This window comes from Xenopus laevis, chromosome 8S (assembly GCF_017654675.1).
Source record: "Xenopus laevis strain J_2021 chromosome 8S, Xenopus_laevis_v10.1, whole genome shotgun sequence".
Taxonomy (NCBI): domain Eukaryota; kingdom Metazoa; phylum Chordata; class Amphibia; order Anura; family Pipidae; genus Xenopus; species Xenopus laevis.
This window is the reverse complement of record NC_054386.1, coordinates 84365458-84389998: the sequence shown is the minus strand read 5'-3', so window position 1 is coordinate 84389998 and position 24541 is coordinate 84365458. Positions and strand designations below refer to the sequence as shown.

At 39.4% G+C, this 24541-nt stretch overlaps 1 protein-coding gene across 2 annotated transcripts; it reads left to right on the top strand.

Moving 5' to 3' along the window:
• Window positions 1–5580: 5580 nt before the first annotated feature.
• LOC121397788 lies at window positions 5581–18088 on the top strand. 2 transcript variants are annotated; one of them, XM_041575303.1, is made up of 7 exons: window positions 5581–5681; window positions 6000–6481; window positions 8938–9065; window positions 12843–12958; window positions 14662–14812; window positions 15902–16015; window positions 17850–18088. In XM_041575303.1, the coding sequence occupies exons 2-7, from the start codon at window positions 6256–6258 to the stop codon at window positions 17970–17972; spliced, it is 858 nt and encodes a 285-aa protein (XP_041431237.1). In that variant the 5' UTR covers window positions 5581–5681; window positions 6000–6255; the 3' UTR covers window positions 17973–18088. The 2 variants fall into 2 exon arrangements, with proteins under 2 accessions (XP_041431237.1, XP_041431238.1); XM_041575304.1 differs by lacking the exon at window positions 5581–5681 and having other exon boundaries at window positions 5952–6481.
• Window positions 18089–24541: the final 6453 nt, after the last annotated feature.

Here is a 24541-nt window from a genome sequence, read left to right as displayed (position 1 = left end):
GTAAAAGGAAAGTAACACAATTAAGCCACAAGGAATATTTTCAGTGCACAATACTCTATTCAAAGTCCTGCATTTAAGAACCGATCTAGGCAGCCTCAATACTATTAATCATTAAGGACTTTACTATTAATATGTAGAGATGTATTCATGTTCATGGTAGGCTTAAGTGAAAAAAACAGTGAATTTGGTGCAAGATAGACCTGTACATAATGCTTGTCATTGTCATTGGCAATTTGTTTTGTAAGTGATTGGTGTTCCCTAGGATGTAATGAGTATGTCTGTATATATATATATATGTGTGTGTATCAAAAAGAGTTGGAGCACACCGGTATTATAAACAAAGTTGAAACATATTGCTTTTATTGATCCATTTAAAAACAGGCCAACGTTTCGGTCTCCTCCTAAGACCTTTATCAAGACCTTGTTATCCATAAAAACAGCAGATATAAATAGCACTCACCCAATCGTGCACACTCCCACCAACCACGTGACAGGAAGGTAAACCCTGCACCAAGGGTATATAAGAGTTAGCACTGATACAGGATGTAAATAGGAAATAGGAAATATTGATTAAAAACAATTCCACAGAGGCATGAAGTGTTACAATGTTGCACAGAAAACTGATTTCATTCTAGCAAATAAAGTCACCCATTATTTAACGTTGATTCAGAAAGCATGCGTCTACGAATGGATGGTCATAGGTCAGCAATCAGCACTGCATTTAGGGATGAAACTACCAATAAACCAGTGGCTAAGCATTATTTGGAGAAGGGACACAGGTTACCGACTTTTAGATACATAGCAATAGACCATGTTCCACCCCCAAGGCGTGGGGGTGATAGATCCAAATTGCTTTTGCAGAGAGAAGCTTTCTGGATTAAGAAATTAAATACATTGGCACCCCATGTTCTCTTTCATGCTTTCTGAATCAACGTTAAATAATGGGTGACTTTATTTGCTAGAATGAAATCAGTTTTCTGTGCAACATTGTAACACTTCATGCCTTGGTGGAATTGTTTTTAATCAATGTTTCCTATTTACATCCTGTATCAGTGCTAACTCTTATATACCCTTGGTGCAGGGTTTACCTTCCTGTCACGTGGTTGGTGGGAGTGTGCACGATTGGGTGAGTGCTATAGATTTTATCTATTTATATCTGCTGTTTTTATTGATAAAGGTCTTAGGAGGAGACCGAAACGTTGGCCTGTTTTTAAATGGATCAATAAAAGCAATATGTTTTAACTTTGTTTATAATACCGGTGTGCTCCAACTCTTTTTGATATATATACGGATGAAGCATGAGAGAGAGAGATGCAGTGGTAGTATATCTGCATATAGGAAAGCTCTCTACATTTTACACTCGGTGTGTCAGGGAAGGGGGTGGGTCCACGAGGTGGAGGATCGTTATGCAAATGGAGGGGGTTGTGATATCACGGGGGTGGGGTCATGGTGTCGAGGGGCGGACCTGAGTCCTGGAGTGTGGAATTGGTAAGTATTGTAGCTATATAGGGAAGAAAGGGGTGGGCTGCGGGTGTATTGGAGGCAGGCCGGAAGCAGTTTGATTGTTTATCACAAATTTACCGGCAGCTATATTGCAGGTAAATTTGTAATAACGGCCCCAGCCTTGGCTGGTATTTTACCGGCTATGCCGGTGAAACACCGGCCTGGTGGCAACCCTAGGTACAACTAGACATTACTGTGACTCACAGGGAATTTTAGGCCCCCTAAAAAACCTGAGCGATTTGACTTATTCTACTAATATATATTGACATTATTTATTAATTAGAACCCCACTGATTATTCAACATTGCTGCCACCCCCTGTATCAGCAAAAACTATTCTTCTACAATTATGCCCCTGCACATGGCACAAAGAATGGTGTGGTTATAGACCATTGGAAAGGTGGCTCATCCCTAAAGAAGGTATTTTCCTGCCCTAGCAGGCTATTGGGCACACTGTTGTTGTGCAAAACTGCCTAACAGGCTATAGCATTGGTCCAGGCTTATCACATGTTTCGGGAAGACCCTTGCGATTTGTGTATATAAACTGAGCAAAAGCCTAAATGTACCAGTCATACCTTACCCCTGCAGCTGTAAGCGATAGATTGCTAGGGGTTCAGGCCACCTGCGTGCTATTAACATAGACTACAACTCCCAGCATCCTCCATTAAATTGACCCACACCTCAAAAATGTAAAAGGCAATCTTTATTACAAATTCATTAGCAATATAAATTACCAGCAAAGTAAAAACACGTAAAAACAGTTAGACCCAAATCTCACCACTGTTTTATAAATCATATGATGCTGTGCTATTTACATCATCATTGTCTATTAGCACTTCCCCCATTGACTAATATGCAACCTCGACAGGTCGGACTTTTGCATCCTCAGGGTTTAATAAATTCTGAAAACTTTGTGATTTTTTAAAAGTCAGATTTTATTAAAAAAAAAATCACAAATTTTTCAGGATTTTTGCACGCATAATAGTAAACACAGCCCCTGCAATGCAATCACCCACCCCAAATCAGTGTAAAAAAACACACCACATAACACAGTAGGTAATACTTGCCTCAACCCGGCCCATAGTCAAATTGTAGATCATTTGATCTATGAGAGGTAATGGGAATTCTGCTGAGAGCGTGCTAGTGCCTTCTCAAAGCCGACAACACAAGCAGTAGAAGCCCTCATCATTCAAGCGCAGCAGCTAAAGAAAGAGGAGGCTGCCATGATATTGCAACTACTCAGGGTGCTCCATGGCACACAGGACATGTCCGTCCTACTGCATCGCTGTCAGGAATTGGCTGGAATTCCCTTCACTCATGGAGAATAGGCAGGCTGGAAGAGAAACAGATGTACATATTAGGAAAGAGAAGAGAAGAGGAGAACCACCCAGTCCCAACGTTCCTTCACTGCGGCATCTGCCAAGTGAAAAAATAGCAAATGTGTCACAGAGACCAGGCACAGCTGCTGCACATCAATCTTCCCACCTGTCAAAGAGAAAGAAAAGCGAAGGCAGTGCCTGACATCAGACGCTAATACGTTCAAAGTGGCTGCCCCCTTGTGTTTATAAACTAGTGAGCAAATGCACCCAGTCTCCTCCATTAGGGCTGGATTTACATAGAGGGCACCCCTAGGCCTGCTGCTGTTCATTCACCCCAGTTTCCCTTTTATTTGCTCAAATTTTCATCATCGGGACCAGAGCAAAGGGGATTGCCGCACAGGAGATGTAAAAAACATATCTCCTGTGCATCCCAGTGTATCAGTGTTTCTCAACCAATGTGGGTGTGGTTGGGCAGTATGCCCCCTAAAATCCCAGGAAGGGGTCTTGGTGGCCTTTCCACAAATCCAGCCCTGTTTATCGCTGCTGTACACTCTATACCTGCCAGGTTATATCCTCTCCTCAGCCTTCAACCTTATAGTCAGTAGCACTGTATAAACAGTAGTCATTTTTCTGAAGCAAACATGCAATGTTTACGGCTCTATTATATTTCCAGGCGTACAAAACTTAAATTTTTTGGTGAAATGTTACTGATCCTTTGGGCAAGTTTCACACTTGGCATTTATTCCACTGTGTTGTCCCAGCCCTGAGTGGCATCCCCTGATGCACTGGTAGTACTGCCACTCGTGTGTGCAGTGAATGGAAGATGCAATTTAAGGCACTGGCAACATGCATGAAGCAGCTGTAATAAATTACGTGACGACAAGTCTTGGTGTTAATGCCCACAATCCAATATAAGTATTTTATTCCCTATGTGAGAATAGCCGAGCCTCTGTCTTGCATTTGCTCGAGATAAAACAGCTTTGGATAAGAAATGAGGCTATAAACCTCAGGCATACAGAATACATACATATACTGTTTAGTTTCTATTACTTACATGGATGGCACTGACATAGTTATGAAGTGTTTTTACTATTGTTCCTTATTTAATCCCTGCATCAATGCAGTGTACAGTCTAAATTTTCGTTACATATTCTTACAGACTAGGGTTAGTTTAATCAAAAGCCAGTTAACCTTTATTTTCGAAGTGTGAGAAGAAACCAGAGAAGTGGAACTCTTATTTCAGACTACTGTGCACTACTCCTAAGAGTGAAAAGGGGTTAAAATGTAACTGTGCTGTAATGTACACTGTTCACCAGGAGATGGTAGTAGAAATTAAAAATAAGAGGCATGATTACTGGTAGTGGCTATTAGAGGGAGCATACAAGCAGGAAAATCACCTTAGAAAGCTCTGGATTAAAAAGGTATAAAAGTAGGGAAAAAGCTGGTAAGAGATCTCGGAGGAAACAAGGAAGGCGCCTCATGCATCACATTCAGACAGAACTCAGACCATTTTGATTAAAACATGTTATACTAGCAAGAAGTTGTAGCCTAAAAAAAGAAGTGAGTGGGGATAGCAAGAAAAGTACACCACCAGTTAAAACAGAGGTACAGGGAAGAAAATGGGCCCTGGTGGTGTGTTTAAAGAAAAACTATACCCCCCAAACAATGTAAGTCTCTATAAAAAGAAAAATTGCATAAAACAGTTCATATGTAAAACCCTGCTTCATGTAAATAAACCATTTTCATTATAATATACTTTTTTAGTAGTAAGTGCCATTGGGTAATCATAAATAGAAAATTGCCATTTTAAAAAATAAGGGCCGCCCCCTGAGATCCTACGATCACGGTGCACACAAACAAACCAAACATGTTAGGTCGCATAAGCCAATTAAAAAGTGTCGGACTGGCCCACAGGGAGACCAGGAAAACTCCCGGTGGGCCCAGGTGTCAGTGTGGGCCCTCATGCTGCTAAACATTTGGACTATTTCATGGTCATTTTTTATTTCTATGAGAAAAAAAGGCTTAATAGATGGAATAATAGATCATAGCATGTAAAAAAAAGAGACTAGGAGAATAGAGGTTGAGTGAAGAGAGGATAAAAATAGTCTTTTGCTTCCACACTTCTTCCTTTTACAGTTGCAGTATTTCTGGTCAGGTGATCTCTGGGGCAACACACAGACCATCACGAAATGGTGGTTCAAGGCAAGAGATGTAAAAGGACAATATTTACTTAAATATATATTCCAGTTTGGTAAGATTCTTTAACATGCCACTTAATTTGATATAAACTATTTGTTGTTTAAGTATTCATTTTGGAGGTATAGATTTCCTTTAAAGCAATATGCCTGACCGAAGAGACCAGTTACCACAGGAATAGTGCCTACAATGCAAGTTACCTAAGGGGCCTGCAATGGATAGCGGTTATGTACGAGGGTCCTCCTGTGAGAAGGTACTGGAGGCTGAAAATTCAATTATATCCATAGACCCTTCAGATGGGGTAATTGGCATTGGGTCTGCTGCCTCAGAGGCAAATTTTCTGGTTTAGAGCATGGAGTTGCCTATGAGCTGCTACTGTCAACACTGACAGCTCTGCATACACAGTTAAAACTCTTGTCCACTACACTATCTTTAGATGTACTGTGGATATTGATCACAAGATAAAATAATAAATTAATCTGTGTGTGGTTACTGTGAGTGGCCACACAAAATTAAATAGGGTATTTAACTCTTTTTGCAACGGTGGGATCATGTGATCGCTTCTGAGGAAGTGGGGAGAAGCCACGAAACGCGTCGAGTGTGTGATCCACAACGATGGGATATTTTGAATTTGACAAGGATTTTTAAAGATGGACTATTAAAGGTGATATTTTATTAACCATTTTCCTCCCTTGTTTGCTCCGTGTTTGGTTGGATATTTCTCTTATAATTCACCTTGTATTGCCACATATTTGAAAATACCTTATTAAATCTTAATCTTATTAAAGAGGGACGTTTTTTTATGTACAAACAAACCCTGCTTCTGTTTTTATCTTTAGCCTACTTAATTTGGAGTATATGAATTTGAGGAGCTGATTGGAGGGTTGGTTATATTTACATACACAAACAAATATACCGTAACACAGTATGATGTATTTCCTGCTGCTTGGGAGATAATGATGTTAATTTTCTGAGTTGCTAGGTGGCAGTGCTGGTTGTACAAGAACAGAAGAAAACATCTTTTATCCTCAGAGGGAGAGAGCGAGAAAAATCTCAGAGCAGCAAGAGCCTCTAACAGATTGATGGGGGATAGCACAAAGAATGGTGGCGGTGGGGGAAGCATGCTGAATGCGGTTTGAGCTCTAGTGCTTACTGCGATAAATATAAGCTAAACTTGGACGAATGTGGACCTTACTAGGGTCAGTAGAGACCCTTCCAAAAGCTACAACGAATTTCCCATGAAGGCTCAGACACCTTCTCCAGAATCCAGAGTAGATATGGAGACTGCCACTAATTTGGAGATCTCCCTGTCAAGGGATCCAGGGAGAGCGGTGGAAATACAAACCAAGAATAATAAAGAGGACGAGTCCCCAGAACTATGGGGCGAATATCAGGGGATATGGGGCAGAGGGAAAGAAATGGAGATGTGTTGGTGCAAGGGTGGGCTACAGGGATGCTGTGAAGGTAAGAGCAAACACACATTTATAATTACGGACTTATATCTGTGCACGTAGAGTCCGTTTTATACTTATATCCTTAACACAATCCATGTTATGGATTCCTTCTGATGTTATCTTTTGTGCCCATAAATGTGTATAAAATGTTTGTCATACACAAAAGTCTCTTGACATTTCATGTGCACCTTCGTTGTATTTTTTTTGTGTGTTCATCTGAGTGTGTGCATGTTTGCATCATGGATACATATACAGTAAATACACTTGTGTTTATCTGTCAAAAATGTCATATTCCCATTTTCATAAGTGTATGTTTGTTATGCAGATACATTAATAAAAGTGTGCATGTTTATGTGTGAAATACAGTATGTTCTATGTTGACGATTGTTTATTATGCTACATCCAGGCTAGTTTCACACCAATTTTTAATAAGCTGCCGTTGATTTCATAAACTGCTGAGAGTAACCCTGTAACAGACCTACTTCTTCAATCTCTTAATCCCAAGATTGCTATCAGCTATATTTAGATTTCTGCAGTGCACAAAGCTGCCCTGTGCATCACACTGCTTTGCATAAAAATAGGGATTTAACAGAAACATGGCCATCCTGCCTATGTTCATTGTGGGACTACAGGAGTACTGACTATACAGTTACACACTTAAAGGGATACTGTCATGGGAAAACATGTTTTTTTTTCAAAACACATCAGTTAATAATCCAACAGAATTCTGAACTGAAATCTGTTTCTCAAAAGAGCAAACAGATTTTTTTTATATTTAATTTTGAAATCTGACATAGGGCTAGACATATTGTCAGTTTCTCAGCTGCCCCCAGTCATGTGCTCTGATAAAATTCAGTCACTCTTTACTGCTGTACTGTAAATTGGAATGATATCAACCCTACCCCCCCCAGCAGCCTAACAACAGAACAATGGGCACAGAAACGTTAAGGTACACGTTTTCACACTGAATTCGGATCTGTGTGCGCTGACAGGTTGATCCAGTGCACACACATGCATTACAAGGTGTGGGTCAGAGCAGATCACTTTCCGCCAGTGAAAATTACCTGTATGCCATTAGTGTTCAGGAGGCCAGGAATCAGGAGTCTGCAATGCAATACAGACAAACAGGCATGGCTGAGTTGTTTGCAATAGATTAAATTATTAGGCTGTGTAAGCACACTAAGAAGTAATTTATAACTGTAGAACGATAAGAGATAAAAAATAAAACATATTTAAACAGTTACATAGTTAAAGAGCATGTGTTGGATAAAAATGTGTGTCCACAAGATGTGCAGGCTAACAGTACTCTAGAAAAGGGGAAACAATCCCTAGCCAGTGTTATGCCTCAAGTTGCTCATTAAAGGGCACCTGTTGACAATAAATATCCACAACCAAAGTTGCAGGCTAATAGAGCCCACACTCCAGTTGGGAGCAACAGTGTTTTTTTTTTATTGCCCCTCCAGAGATTGGACACTCGCACCAGGAGGGTGCTCCAGGTTCGAGCGGCTGTGTCAGTCAGACGTCATATGCATGCACATAATGATAAAGTTGCGGCATTTGCTCATTGTGTGCATGGGTGTGACTCAACATGGTCAACCGAAACGGGAGCTCCCGCACGGTATGAGTGGCCTAGTACTTAATTGCCTGCACCTTTGGTTGGGGATAATATTTTTTGGCAATAGATGGCATTTAAGCGCATGCCACAATCCTAGGTTATACCCATCTGTAAAATGAGCCAGCTGGAGCTCTCACTCATTATACGCATGTGTGTGCCCCAACAATTCTGTTTGCACCAGAGACTCAGTGCTCCCCAGACAATCATTTTCCCCTTCCAAAGTGCAGGCTTTTGTGAGCATTTCTGTTTTGTCCAATTGCCACTACACCCAACATGAAAGCAAAAAAGCCAGTTATAATTATTTCAGTTTTACTTCTCATCATTGTTTTTCAACACTCCCTTTGTCTCTATGTTTAACCTTATTCCTGTAAACATTAGGCCTAAGCAGCACCTTCCGGTGGCAAATCGAGGATGGAATATGCTATGAATGCTGGCATTTTTGCAATACACTAGTTGTATATCTGTGATAAGTTTTTTTTTCAATTGCATTGAACCATTGTGTAGTTTTCAAACATGCAGAAGTATTTGTCCATCTGTAACAGGTCCAGATTGAGAACTAAAATAGGCCCTGGCATTTCAGGTACACAGCCCCCACCAGCCCACTAAATACTGACTTTCTATGGCACCTTATAGCAGCCCCTCTGGCATTTGCCATAACCCACAGATTGCCAGTCCGGGCCTGATCTGTAATGAAGTATATTAATCATACTTTTATTATAGCCTTTCTCCATGGTAGAGTGAACAATTGTAGAATGTATTGACATTGTGCTAATATAGTTTACTTTTTTGCATCAGTCTGATGATAATATAATTCAGTACTGGTAGTTATATAAATTATATATCATTTAAAGATAGGTGGACCACATTAAGAACCACAAAGGAGTCAGAAGTAACACAGATGTCTGAACACAATGAACAATGGTGGTGTGAAGAAAGCACAAGGCCATATGAAAGATCAACAAAACATTCTACAGAAAAAGTAAGTCGGGAATAACCTACCTATATTCACCAGAATAATTTCTTCAATACCTGTGTTACTTGGGTAATGCTATAATGCTTATCACATAATAGGTTACCTTCTTAAGCTTTGACCCTCTCAGCATGCCTGCATATTGATAAATAAGTCAATGCTTTCATACGCTTCCCATAATCTTCTACGCTGCTGCATCACCAAACAAGTCCCTGGCAGGTTGTATCGTTTAAGCCAGGGGTCCCCAATCTTTTTTGCCCATGAACCACATTCAAATGTTGGGGAGCAAAACAAGCATGAAAAAAGTAACCCCTATAGGAACTGACACACTACCGGATGCTCTGTTCGGCATTAGACTTGTTTTTTTATGCAAATAAAACTTTCCTCTAAGCCAAGAATTCAAAAATAAGCACCTGCTTCGGACCACTGGGAGCAACATCCTAGGGGTTGATAAGCAACATGTTACTCGCGAGCCATTGGTTGGAGATCACTGGTCTAGTCATTGGACAGTAAGCAAGCTAAAAGTAGGCAATCTGGTTGGCCAGTCTGTTTATTTTTGCTTTATTGATAGCGACTATTACTTGCAGTGCTCATAGAGGACATTAGCTTCCCTGAGATTTGCCAATCTCCCCGAACTGCCTCCCGCCGGCTAGAATGTAAATCACCGGCGGGATGGCAATCGTTGCACTTCGTTTTCCTAATCACCCGAAGTTGCCACATGAGGAAACTTCAGGAGACTTCAGATAACGAGTGCCATCTCGCTGGCGATTTAGATTCTAGCTGGCGGGAGGCAGTTCGGGGGGATTAGTTGCACCGAAGAAGAGATTTATCTCCGGGCGACTAAATCTCCACGAATCTGAGCATGTCTCTGCCCTTAGAATGATGAAGGCTGTGATATTCTGCAACAATTTAAAATTGGTTTTCATTTTTTATAATTTGTGGTTTTTGAGTTGTTTAGCTTTTTATTCAGCAGCTCTCTATGTTGCTATTTTAGCAATCTCCATGGTAGGGTCCAAATTACCGTAGCAACCATGCACTGATTTGACAAAGAGATTGAAATATGAATAGGAGAGGACCTGAATAGAAACATAAACAATAAAAGGTAACAATAAAAATACATTTGTAGCTTTACAGAGTGTTTTAGATGGGGTCAGTGGCCCCCTGTATGAAAGCTGGTAAGAGTCAGAAGAAAAAGGCAAATATTTAAAAAAAAACTATAAAAATAAATAATGAAGACCAATTGAAAAGTTGCTTAGAATTATCCATTCTATAACATGGTAAAAGTTAACCTAAAAGTGAACCAACCCTTTAATAGCAATTTGTTTGGATTCCCATATATTGCAACAATATAAGTGATTTTTTAATCATGGATTGCCATTATTGTGAGTCTGTAAGAACAAGGATTATATTTTTTTGATTGTGGAGCTTTCAAATGAGGTACAGGTATAGGATCCGTTATCTGGAAACCCGTTATCCAGAAAGCTTCGAATTACGAAAATGTTGTCTCCCATGGACTCCATTATAATCAAATAATTACATTTTTTTAAATGATTTCCTTTTTCTCTGTAATAATAAAGCAGTACCTTGTACTTTATACCAAATAAGATATAATTAATCCTTATCGGATGCAAAACAATCAATTAATGTTTAAATAATTATCTAGTAGACTTAAGGTATGGAGATCCAAATTACAGAAAGATCACTTATCCGGAAAACCCCAGGTGGTGATCATTCAGGATAACAGGTCCCGTACCTATACTTAAAGGTGAGAAGGGGAGTGGCTAAGACAGAAGCTTGGTGAGAGCTATTTGAGTTCTGCTTGAAGTGTTTCAAGAGAACTCGTTCTGCAATTTGATCATCTGTTTTCTAAGGTTTTTAGCACACTACCTGCTGTTTGGTTGCTATGGTGATTTATGAGATGAATTGCAAAAAATAACAACTTCATGTCCATCTGCATGTAGTTTGTGTATTATCTCTTATGCATTTTTAAGGGCTAGATCTGATCTCAGAATTTTCCAGTGTTTTTCTTAAAGGGTATGTAAAGGCAAAAAAATAAAATCCCATTTTTACTTTCTTTAATTAAAAAATGTGTACCATTTTTACAGTAGCGTTCGTTGAGGGGGGCGGAGGGGGGCGGGCCCTGGTGCATGACGTGCAGCCGGGCCCTGCCCCCCTCCATACCGCCGCATTAGCCCGCATTTCTCAGTGGCGCACGGACTGCCGGGGGCCCTGAGGGGGTGCGGGCCCTGGCCCGCTCGCACCCCCTGCTCCCCCCGGTAGTTCCGCCACTGCATTTTTATAAGAAACCCGACTGTATGCAGTGAAATTCTCCCTTCATTTACTGCTGTGGATAGGAATTGTCAGATGGTCCCTAACTGCTGAGCAGGGAAACAATGAACTGAAGGGGGAGCCCCCGCCTTACTTCTCAGCCGTGCAAAACTCAAGCAGCTTTGTTTATGACGATCCCTAAGCACACTGAGCATGTGCACAGTCTTGGTCTTGCAAAGATGTTTAACAAAGTTCAAAGATTGTGACCCCCTGTGGCCAACTTTGAAAGCATAAATCATTTGTTTGGTTAGGCTTGTGGTGCAGTAAGTTCATGTTTATATTTAGTATACAAAATACAGCATTTATAGCCTTATTCTATTTTAGACTTTACATGCCCTTTAATAGGCTAGGCAGGGTTCTTGTTAGGGCCATATTTACCATATAGGCATAGATATAGTAATTAAAAAACATACACACACACACACACAAAAAAATCCCACAGCCTGCCATCTGATACTTGCAAGGCCAGATTTCTTGTCAAGGTGCCCAGAGGCCGGCATCATCCTCCTCCCCCATCCCTGCAGGATCACCTGCCCCCCAAGGGCCCCCCTCCCCAGTCATAGCAAACCTCTCTCCTCTGCCCTTTCCCACCACCCCTTGCGGTACATACCAACTTCACGCTTATCTGCATGCGATTGAGCAGGTGGAATGGGTGGGGAAAGTGGGCAGCAGGGGAGTGGACGAGACAGATTGGCAGATTGGGCAGGGCGGGTAGATTTGGCGGGGCAAGTGGACGGAGGGGGAGGAGGTCAGACTGTGTGGAGCGGGTCTGGCCCAGTCCAACGCTGTATCATTCTTTTATTTTTTGAGGGACTGGCACAATAAAATCTTCACACCAGATGAAGGTTTCTGTGTGAGAATGAAATGTTGAGTAATAAACCTTTCTATTTTGCATTTACATTTTTGTTTGGCAATTATATATATATATATATGTTTTTTCCCAGTATGTTCAGAGATGTTGAATTCTGTCAGTGACTTGTGATAGCATGAGCATGGGAAAATCTGTTAGCGACTCATAGCCTAAGTCTGTTGTTTATAGCTGGGAAAGATCTACGTTTAAAACCTGTAAAAAACTAAAGAATATGGGGCAGATTTATCAAAATGTGAGATTAGAGCTCATCACAGAAAAACCCACCCACTTTCTATTCATTTCTATGGAGTTTTAGAAGTGTAGTTATCAAATGGTGACCTTTGACCTATGGTTAACTGCACTGCACACAATTTCATAAGAATGAATAGACACAGCATTGGGTGAATTTTTCTGTGGTAAGCTCTAATTTCACACTGAAAAATCTGCCCCTAATTGTGAAACAGGTTTAATATATTCACTTCTTGTTCGGGTTTTTTTAGAATTAAAATTACCCTTTAAGGAGCTACAAACCATTACATGTGCTTGTATTCTCCACTATTTTATGTTCAAAGATATTTCACCATATATCTCTATGCCTTTTGTCTCAGAGCAGTCTGCAAAGGATTTTTGAAAATTGTTTCCCACCATTTGCACACCCAGTGGTAGAAGAAGACATTACACCTTTGGAGCTACATACGAGTGTGAAAAGCCATTCACAACACAGGTATACTATTTATACTGAGACTCAAAATAGACCCTGGCATTCCAAGTACTCAAAACATACCTCCCAACTGTCCCTTTTTCGGAGGGACAGTCCCTCTTTTGACAGCTCAACCCGCAATCCCTCATTTGTACTGGAAAGTCCCTCTTTTCTCTGCACTGAACAGCCAGAAAAAGAAACAAAGTTTCTCACTTAATTGGCTTTTAGCAGAGAGTCCAGAACAGCTAACAGGTGCAAATAAGATACTTTGTAACAATTTTGAGACACAAAAACACAATTTAGATAAGGAGAAATATTTTCAAACTTTCATAACCTGACAAATTTTGTAAAACAAACATGGTAATTAGGGGGTGTGGCCACATAAATGGGTGTGGTCAAAAAAATTGCTGCACTACGTGCGGGAAAAAATCTTTTGTCCCTCTTTTTACTTCCAAAATGTTGGGAGGTATGCTCAAAGGTCCTTACCCCCCAGGCCCACAGATCCAATAAACAGTAACTTGCTATGCCATCTTACAGCAGCCTCTCTGATATTTGCCAGAATCCACAAATTCAGGCCTGAATATGCATTTTGTATACATCTTACGCTCTTCCTGTTTTAAAATGTATTCTTTCTAGTGTAAACTTATGTGCTGCCTTTACAGGAACAATATTCTTTTAGAGGGTGGTGTATTTGGTGGGAACATAGATGTATCCAGTTTCTATGATACATGACCTTTGGTACAAAATAAGTAAATTCAAATCAAGAGTAAAATAAACATATAGGTACGCATACTAAAAGTGGACCTGTAATAGTAAAGATTACATATACAGGTATGGGGTTAATTATCCAGAATGCATGGGGACTGAGGTTGTCCGGATAAGGGTTTCTTTCCTTAATTTGGATCTTAAGGCAACTAAAAAAATCATATAAACATAACTAAATACTAACTGTCTAAGGCATCTTACAGCAACCCCTCTGGCAATTGCCAGAATCCACAAATTACCAGTCTTCGCCTGCATGGAAGTGAGACTATCTCTACTCTACTAATGCCCCATAAAATCGATTATTTTCTTGTGCGTGTAGAGGTTAGTTGTGAAGTTCTAAGTGCTTATTATTAGAACAAACAAATTATATTCACTGGGATCCTCTGTGATCTTCCGGTGTGCATGCCCAGTAGAGTAAAAAAAAAAAATTATATATATATATATATTTTTTTTTTTTTTTGCACATACACAGTGTTCAGGACACCAGTGAGGATTGCTGGGGCATTTTTCATTTTACACTGGCCCAGGGTCTAAGGTTAATTAGCAGTTATATGCATTATGTGCCTAATACACTTGTATCCCTAGAAAACCAAGTCAAGTAATATTTACTGGGTATGCCAATGTGTTAGGCGCCCCCTCAGTGAATATCACTTGACATGTCCCTCAACAGCACTGAGCATGAGGTTTTGGGTGTAATGTTTTCCCTGTGTTACTTTTATTAGTCTATATGTATCCCTATAAAAGCGGTTAGTAGTGTCCTAGAAAAGGACCACTGATCATGCCTAATCTAATGCCATACAGACAGGTAGAATCCTAAAAAAAGTCAAAGTGAAATACAGAATATTCTTTTTTCCAACTGAAACTTTTAAAAAAATTATTAAACTTCGTTTTCCACTTAGCATAAGATAATTGCTGATGACAATGAGCATATAAAACTTCTCTTCTGTTTCTTTTATCCTCAGGTCAGTGGAACAGCTCTGGGGCACAGCATGTAGGGACGGAAGACAGAGTGAGCCGTGTTACAAATGGGAAGGATCCAGACTTCACAGTTCCTACCTCTCCATGCTTTATATTAAGCCTAAAAATGAGGAGGTGCAATCAGCACTTTGCTTGGTAAGATATAAACATGAGACTGGAAACTTCAGTGGGTACTTTTCTACTTTCCTCCTGGAGTGTGACCATAACAGTTGAGAGCAACCTTAATATGAAATCATCTCTTCCCAAAAAGCTCTGCTGCTACCCCTAACCTAATCCTTTGTTATGCAACATTGCATGCTCCCATTAAAAACATAAAGATGGAACACTGTCCTTGGTTCAAAAACTGGTCAGACTACTTTTATGTCTAAACTGCAGCATTTCCCCCCAGATTCCAGTGTATTGTTTGTAAAAATGATTGTAATAATGATTGCCTCAAAACTGGATGAAACTTGCATGTGAATTTCCAATGTGGAATCAAATTAGCATTTGCTTTCATCAGTGTTGGACTGGCCCACAGGGATACCAGGAAAACTCCCGGTGGGCCCAGGTGTCAGTGGGCCCTCCTGCTTCAAAACATTTGGCATATTTCATGGCCATTACATATTTCTATGAGAACAAAGAGACTAAATAGATTGAATAAGAGATTATAGTATGTAAAGAAAAGAGACTAGCAGAATAGAGGTTGAGTGAGGAGAGGAATTATAATATTGAGAGTGGGCCCCTGATCTAAGGTCTATGGTGGGCCCCTGGTCTAAGATTTTTGGGTGGGCCCCTGGTGTCCCAGTCCGACACTGGCTTTCATAATAATATCACACACTGTACAGCAAGTTCTCATTATATATATATGATCAAAAGGACAAAGGTTATAGTGCTAAAAAAAATTTTTTTGAGGTTTATTTATTCCTATTTGTTGGGAACAAATAAACCTCAAAAGAAATGTGTGTATATATATATATATATATATATATATATATATATATATAATAGGTCAAATGTGGCCTTACACCATATTTTTATGGGCTCCATATACTTTTTTATATGACATCATCATTTTAATACTATCCTGCCATCAAACACGAGTGACGATGAATCAGACAAATATATATAAAAAGGTATAAAACACTTTAAGAATAGATTTTGTACCCAAATCATTGTATGGATGTACTTTTTTGTCTACAAACATAGACAAGATGTGGTAGCTATATTACATTTTACTTTTTACAGCCAAACCCTCACAAGATCAAGTCACTTGTCTCCTCTCCATCCCCCAGTGAAAAAATGCAGGTCCAGAAAGTAAGGACAGTTGTCAGACAAGAACCAGATCTGAAGCTAATGAAGGTAAGAGTGTGGGAAATGATTGCTTTGTGAAAGTCGTACTGGAGATCACAGTGCATAGATTCCAGACATGAAGCAAATTCATTAAAGGAGACATTTGTGTAAAAAATAAGAATGTGATTGGCTGTCCCCTTTCTACTGTGCCTCTGGCAGGGACGGTTAGGACATGCTACGAAAATTGTCAGGACAATTATAAGGGTCCACAGGCGGTCCAAAAATTGTTTCATAGGACTATATCTGTGTGGCTATGGCCAGCTTTATTGTCATCCCCAAGTGAACTCAGCTTTCCTTGCCTTTAAGTTACATGCATCACTAAGGGGCCCATTTACTTAGCTCGAGTGAAGGAATAGAAGAAAAAAAACTTCGAATTTCGAATGTTTTTTTTGGCTACTTCGACCATCGAATTGGCTACTTGACCTTCAACTTCGACTTTGTATCGAAAGATTCGAACTAAAAATCGTTCGACTATTCGACCATTCGATAGTCGAAGTACTGTCTCTTTAAAAAAAACTTCAACCTCCTACTTCGCCACCTAAAACCTACCGAGGTGCCATGTTAGCCTATGAGGAAGGTCACCATAGGCTTTCTAACAATTTTTAGGTCAAAGAAAAATCGTTCGATCGATGGATTAAAATCGATCGAACTATTTGCGGTAAATCCTTCGACTTCGATATTCGAAGTCGAAGGATTTACATTCGGCAGTCGAATATCGAGGGTTAATTAACCCTCGATATTCGACCCTATGTAAATCTGCCCCTTAGTTTAATGGCTGTTTGAGCATTCTGGGGGTTTCAGTTTAAAAGGAAGCTATGTGCTATCTTTTGTAGCTTTATAAAAAAAAAATAAAAAAAACTGAAAATACCAATAAAATCTGTGTACAAAGTACATGGATTTTTACTACAGTGCATTACATGGGTGCCAAAAATAAAAAAAGGTAAAACTTACTGAGGTAGACCACATGGATACCTGAGACAAAGCCCTAACCTAAAGAAAGGGGCTAATAAAACCTCTTTATTCCTTGCTATTATTATAGAATATGGGGCTGATTTTTCACTCTCTATAATTTTTACCAAGTGGCGCCAATGGTTACCACTTGGTACAAAATACTGAGTATGTCAGATTTCTTTTTCACAGTGGGGCAATTTTTTTCAGCACAGAAAAGATATGTCTCAATCATAATCCCTGCTTACAAAGCAGTCAAACTCCTCCAATATTCCTGACAGTCAGGAAAACATTAATAAATGGAGAAAACAAAGAGCTGCTCAATTCCCTACTTAAATTTAAATTGATAAATCTGCCCCTGTATTTTAATTTTAGGTTTATGGTATTCCCTTCAGTTGATCCAAAATTCTCAAACTCATGATTCATTGTAGTGTTTAAGAATTATTAACAGTAATGCTAAATAATATAGATCTCTTTGAACAAATGAAACAGAACTGTTAAATTTTAGCATTTAACTGAGAAAGAAATAGTGGGGGCCTGAAAAACATGCCTGTTTTAATGCATTGATTTTGTAATAGACCGGTGGCTTCCTCTAGTGGCCAAAATGCTTAAGATCATATCCAGCTACAGACAATACTTTACTGCAATTTAGACCATCAATTCCTCGCATTTGTCTATTTAGCACCCTCTGTTATGTGTGTCAGTTTGCATCGTTGTTTAATCATATCCTATTGTAATTTATATGTGAATAGATCTATAAATAATGGTAACCAGGTTCTCCCTATTTAGCAGCTGTGGCAATACAACTCCCAAGAGCCCCAATTAACCTCTGTATACAACCCCCCTCTTCTCACTACCTTTTAATATTTTGCAATTGCTCTCTTCCTTTCTCCAGGTTGCCTCTGTGTCAGTCCATGTAAGTGGGTTCAGCCCATCTCATCACTTACAATCTTTGTTCCAGCACTGGACACAGCCCAATGGAAAAGCAAAGTTGACAGTGGCATACAACTTTAACTAGTTTAATGGCTCCCAGCCATTAGTTAGGATACAAACTGACCTGGTTTGTGGAGAGCCCGGGAACCTTTTGTCACAGATGCTTATATTTTCTACAATAAATTTTAGTGGTTAATAACTGGTGTGTACTGAAAACCCCTTCATTCTAATGTAAGTTTAGATGGGTTTAACTTTTGATTCCAGAGAACACACCATCTTATGTCAGTTTTGTTGCATATAAACACACAGACCCTTACTTCTGTACTTTAATATTAAAATATGCAATACCTCATATCAGTACTATAACCTTCCATGACCATACATGATTTGTTTACTTGAGGGGTCTACCTTAAAGGACAAGGAAAGTTAAACTAAAGATGTAGGCTAGAAATATTGTACATTATGTTTTGGGCTTCTGTACCAGCCCAAGGCAACCACAGCCCTTTAGCAGTAAAGATCTGTGTCTCCAAAGATGCCCCAGTAGCTCCCCATCTTCACTGCACATGCTCTATCCTGCTGTCACTTACTGAGCTTAAGGACCCACTCACAATATACAGTACACATAGAATAGAAATATCCGACACTGTATAACAGGCTTCACCAGCATATATCCAAACAATTAATTAATGGGTGGATACACCATAAAGGATTTTGGGATTTGGTTTAAATGTCAGCACCCTAATCTGCATATGAAAATTAGTAAAAATTCTTCCCACCCCCAAAATAACAGCAGCAGGCAAAAATATAGCATTTCACACAGTCAAAATTCAAGTGATATTCAGGGTATTGACTAAGGAATTGGGCCACCACCGAAAAAAAGGTAAACGTTCTACTGAGAGTTAAGGTGTTTTAAAGGGAACTAGAAGCCAACTATGCTATTTCTTGTAACAGGGGTTCTGCCATGGAGGGTCTGAAACAATGCAGTGACGACACAGCCCTAAGAAGGATGCACCTTGCTTAATTTCTCTTTGTAAGCAGGGGTGATCCTGGGGATGCTGCCCTCCCCCCTCTGCGCTTAAAAATCAGCATCGGAGTGGGTCAAAGGGGGGCAGCATGGCTAGTGCAATGAGCACAATAAAGCTCTCTGCACAACACCTTTAGGTGATGCTACATCACCACTTTCAGCCATATTAATTTAGCAAACCCAAAAACAATGGCAACCTAAAGGTCATATATAAATAAAGAAACAAAGGGCCAAGAACTGACCTATCCAAGTGGTACACCACAAATATTGGTCCAAATAGAAAAGGTTCCAGTTATCTTCATAATCTGACTGTGAAATATTAAACTTGATGGAAGTCAGCCTTAGGATCCTAAATACCCGTTTAGAACTTGCTTAGGTAAAATAGTATTACCCAGCCGTAAGAGACCTAAGTACCAAATGATACCTAGCAGTAGATATGTGAGCATCTGGTTTATCGAGGTTCAGCATTCTAAAGGAATGAGGTGGATAAATTAAGAACACGCCCAGGTGAGTGATTCAGTAGGAGAGGACTGGTTCCACTATTTTCTGGTGTCAGTATCTCTTTAAGGACGTTGAAACAAACCCAAATAATGCTTGTGATGGGAGGTGCAGCATTGCTAAATGGGACCTTTATAGGTAAGAACTGAAATATAATGCAACAATATATATAGGATCAGTGTTTTGCAGAAAGATGAAGCAGAGGTGCAGCAGCTTGGTAGCAGTGTAGATCTACAAGGGACAGACCTGTAAAGAAGAAGCTGCAGCAATCCATAATAATTATCAAATGGATAAGCATTTTGGTAATATGTTTGTAAGAAAGGACATAAGTGAACTATGTTCATTAAACTACTATCCTTTTAAAGAATGGACGCTGGCTTCCTTGGTGCTCCGTGATTTCAAGATGTTTTGTGAGAATCAGCTGTGTGGTATCGCGGCTTAGGTGTAGCACGCTGGAGCTATACACGGGTCGGTAAGTGCTCCCACTATTGTTAGGCTCAGGACCAGCAAATGCTACCTGATGCTGTAAGTGACCAGACTTGTAGCAACCTGCATATTATAATTAGGGATGCACCGAATCCACTATTTTGGATTCGGCCGAAACCCCCAAATCCTTTGTGAAAGATTTTGGCAAATACCGAACCGGAATGCTAATTTGCAAATGCAATAGGATAGGAAGGGGAAAACATTTTTCACTTATTTGTTTTGTGACAAAAAGTCATGCGGTTCCCCTCCCCGCCCCTATGCATATGCCAGGATGAAGGATTGATCGAATCCTGCTGAAAAAGGCCGAACAATAATAGATAGACGGAAGCCTCTGACAACCACGGGTAAAGATTGAGTAAAAAAAATTCTTTATTACCAAGTATCTTTAAAAACATGAACAGGTATCATCCTGGAGCCCTTCAGCTAAATCATGACGTGTTTCGTGCCTTTCTTTGGCACTTCATCAGAGGCCGAATCCTGAACCGAATCCTGGATTCGGTGCATCCCTAACTATAATACATAGCTCCCATTGTATTGTGACCAACAGTCACATACTCTGATCAAAGTATCAAGAGAAGGGTAGCTGCTGTTATTAACTTTATGACATCACAGGGAATTGCAGAATTCTAGTTTTTGGCATCCCAACGAAAAAAATTGGTAGGCTGTTAAGAAGCAGCGTGAAGGCGGAGATGTTATTTATGGTAGAAACTAGTGATGTGCACCCGACCCTAACCCGCCCTGCTATTACCCGCACCCGCTTCCGGGGGTCCTTTTATAGACCGGCGCTGACCCGCCCTGCCGATGACGTCACAAAAGGGGCGGGGCAAACAGACACAAGACTATAAAACCGGAACCCGGATGCCGGCATTTGAAGGTGGCGGGCGGGGAGAGCAGGAGAAGAGCTCAACCCGTCACCCGCGAGGTCGAACCGAACCCGCCCGACACGCACATCACTAGTAGAAACATCTGTGTGAGTGAAATATTCCATACTGTTTAATGCAATGAAATATTCCATTAAAACCATATTCATATTTCATGATATTAATTTTCATATAATACACAAAAGCCATGAATATCTTGTAAATTATATCCTTATAAACGGTGAGTAGTGATGTCATCAGTTATAAACGGTGAGTAGTGATGTAATTTCTGTCACATGACTCACTAAAATTTGTGTATTATAATAAATAAAGTACCCCCAGTTGTAAAATATGAGTATATTAGAAGGATATTAGAAGTTACCTCGGAGTTCCATGACCTGTATAAAAACACTCGGCCTTCGGCCTCGTGTTTTTATATGGTCATGAAACTCCTCGGTAACTTATAATATCCTTATATTTTACAAGAGGGGGTACTTTATTCACTATATATTCTATAACTCACCCCTACCAACCACCACGTACACAAAAATGAGAAATATTAGCCTCAGCCTTTCACTTTTTTCATTTTATTAGAAGTAGGCATTCATGTATGTTAGCACATAATTCTGTTCCTCGTAGTCGTAGCCCAGTTCTAATGTGTCTCTAGCAATGGAACAGAAAAAAAATTAAGTATGACATCAGGGGCCATGAGAGGATATTTAAAAAAAATTGTCCTATGAAGAATTCGAAGCACGTCTGTGTGTCTCCAGTGTGTTAGGGAGAATATGCCAGCACCACGCCTCTCCCTCCGCTCTCTGAACCCATAAAAAGGCATGTAGTGACATCCTGAGTGCTGGGTGGGGGAGGACTCTCTCTTACATGTTTGAAAAGCAACAGCAGGAAGCAAGCAGCTCACTGACACTCTCTTGCTCTTTTCCTCTAGTCCAACTCATGACAGCTCACAGGTCAGTTGTTTGGGGACATGCAGCAGCCTTTAGAGACATTAGAATAATATTATCTCCCCACAAAATAGCAGCGTTTCATGGCTGTGTTTGCTGCACACAGAAATCATTTCTACAGTTAAACTACGGTTTAGCTATTCCTAGAACAAGAAGAGCACTCTTTTCAATATGTCAGAGGTGTAAATGTAGAGCTGCCTCTCCCTAGCTGGTCACAGGGAAAAACCAACAACCATGTTATTATACAATGTCTTTGAAAGCCAGAGGGTCTTCTATGCACTGTTACACCACTATCAGTGTCAAGTGTGAAGGGATTCTGTCATGATTTTTATGGTGTAGTTCTTAGTTCTAAATTATACTGTTTACACTGCAAATAATTCACTCTACAATATAAAATGTCATTCCTGAACCAACAAGTGTATTGTTTTAGTTGTAATATTGGTGTGTAGGTGCCATCTTAGGTCATGTAGTTTCAGAAAGAGGCTGTTGTTTCTCCTACTCAATGTAACTTAATGTGTCTCCAATGGGACCTGGATTTTTATTATTATTAAGTGCTTTTCTTATATCTACCAGGGAGCTGTTATCTTGTGTTAGAGCTGCTATCTGGTTACCTTCCCATTGTTCTGTTGTTTGGCTGCTGGGGGTGAGGGGTGATGTCACTGCAACTTGTAGTACAGCAGTAAAGAGAGACTGAAGTTTATCAGAGCACAAGTCACATGACTGGGGGCAGCTGGGAAACTGACAATATGTCTAGCCCCATATCAGATTTTAAAATCAAATATAAAAAAATCAGTTTGCTCTTTTGAGAAACAGATTTCAGTGCAGAAGTCTATTAACTGATGTATTTTTTTTTTTTTTTAAAAAAACATGTTTTCCCATTACAGTATGTATCCCTTTAACTTCCTGCCCAGTACAGACCTCTGCCCATGGCAACAGATTTCAATTCCCATCTATTCTAGGCATCCATTAAAAAAAATGTCTCCCCATATTTTGTCAGAGCGGATTCCATATGATATGAGCATAATTTAAAACATAAATATAAAAACCACATTTGTGCCTCCAGACATTTTCAGATGACCAAACCGCAGACCTTATGGAATACTGAGTTACATGTTGCATTAGTTGTGGCAAAAAAAGTATATACAGTTTTTCAGGGGACCATAAAAAAATGGTGTAAAATCCAAGAAAATGTAAAATCAGGGAAATGTATTATGCATAATATATAGGTGGGGCCACAAAACAACAATATAAAATAAGAGAAAACAAAATCAGGGGATGCAAAATGGGAGTTCTACTGCATAGTTTTTCCTTTGAGATTTGTGGCAAGAAAGTTTAGGTGTTTCTGCTGCCCATTTGTTAAAGTGGATCTGTGAACAAGAGTTTTTACTTTGGAAAAAACAATACAAAAGTATAAGACCTTCTGGTGTTTTCTTGAACTGCTGGTCTGATACTGAGGGCAGATCATATAGAAACATACTATCCTCCATATTGTAAATGTCCATATGTCTTAAATATTAAATATCCCAGAATTGCTTGGTATAATAAGGATTTCACCTTTTGTTCTATCATTTCCAATCAAAAACTTCAGCTTTGAAAACCTTTTTATTTTGATCATAAATATTCACAAAGGATAAATTAATTAATATTAGTTAGAAAATTCATATACTGGCCAAAAAGTAGCAATAAATACAACCTGCAGATTTTGAAGCTTTAAGATTTAAATATTGACTGTAATACACAGCGCTTTAAATATCTTAAAAGACCCTGAGCCCTGTTACCTTTCAGGAAAGAATTTAACTGTAGTTAGCATTTAGTTCAGAAAACATTTATACATAGAGAATACATATTTGCATAAATAAGGTTAAAAAAGGTTAAGGCACTGGCCTTGTTTGCAGAAAACAACTGTTTGCCAGGAGATATAAATGTTTGTGTAACCACAGATTTGGTTGTCAGAAATGTATCAATAAAATGACTAAATTAAAACCAAGCATTATTACATATTGGTTTAAAAAACAGGGAGAATTGAAAATGCATAATTAGTTCTGAAAAGGTTATTAATTCTTGGAACACAACCCCTTTTAGGTAAGGTATGATCTATAGCTCAGCATTGCTATAACTTCAGGAAATACAGTATAATGTTTTCTTTTACAAATCTAACAGATTACCGCTGTAATTATTATGGCTTGATAACCTTCCATGAATCCTCAACACTGAACCCCATAAACATTTGGGTACGATGTACAGATGATGCCAGTGCCCATGTGATAAGTGTTTGGGCATTCTCACTGTTTGCAGCTGAGGTGAGCTGTAATTTTTACATTGGCCAATTTCATGCTTAATGGCTTTCCTAGTCTATACTTGAATCTGGATAGAAAAATCAAAATGAAAAACCTTGGCGACATATTTAAAACTATTTTACTGATATTAACTTTAGAAAACATAGAAGGTTTGTGTATATCTTATTTATATGACATTAATTTGATCTCAAATGGCTTATTCACATATTTTATACAAAAGTAAATCCGAAGCTTACATTTTCTAAAATAGTTCTTTTTTAAATATTCTTTAAAGGGACACTATGGCTCAGTAATCCAAAATTGCATGTCTATGGCTCCTCCAAAACACTTTCGAAGGAACAGAAAATTGTAGGCTGGGGTCTGGTTAGGATTTTTTTCAGACACCACCTAAAAAAAAGTAGGGATGCACCGAATCCAGGATTCGGATTCGACTGAAACCTTCTGCCAGGCCAAACCGAATCCGAATTTGCATATGCAAATTAGGGGTGGGGAGGGAAATCTCGTGATTTTTTGTCATAAAACAAGGAAGT

What these genes read in the sequence shown, in the direction of transcription:
- LOC121397788 (XM_041575303.1), top strand. Translation starts at nt 6,256, where the DNA reads ATGAAGGCTCAGACACCTTCTCCAGAATCCAGAGTAGATATGGAGACT. An exon ending in GCTACAGGGATGCTGTGAAG is followed by an intron (nt 6,482 to 8,937) that starts GTAAGAGCAAAC and finishes TATCATTTAAAG; the next exon opens with ATAGGTGGACCACATTAAGA. An exon ending in TGCAATCAGCACTTTGCTTG is followed by an intron (nt 14,813 to 15,901) that starts GTAAGATATAAA and finishes TACTTTTTACAG; the next exon opens with CCAAACCCTCACAAGATCAA.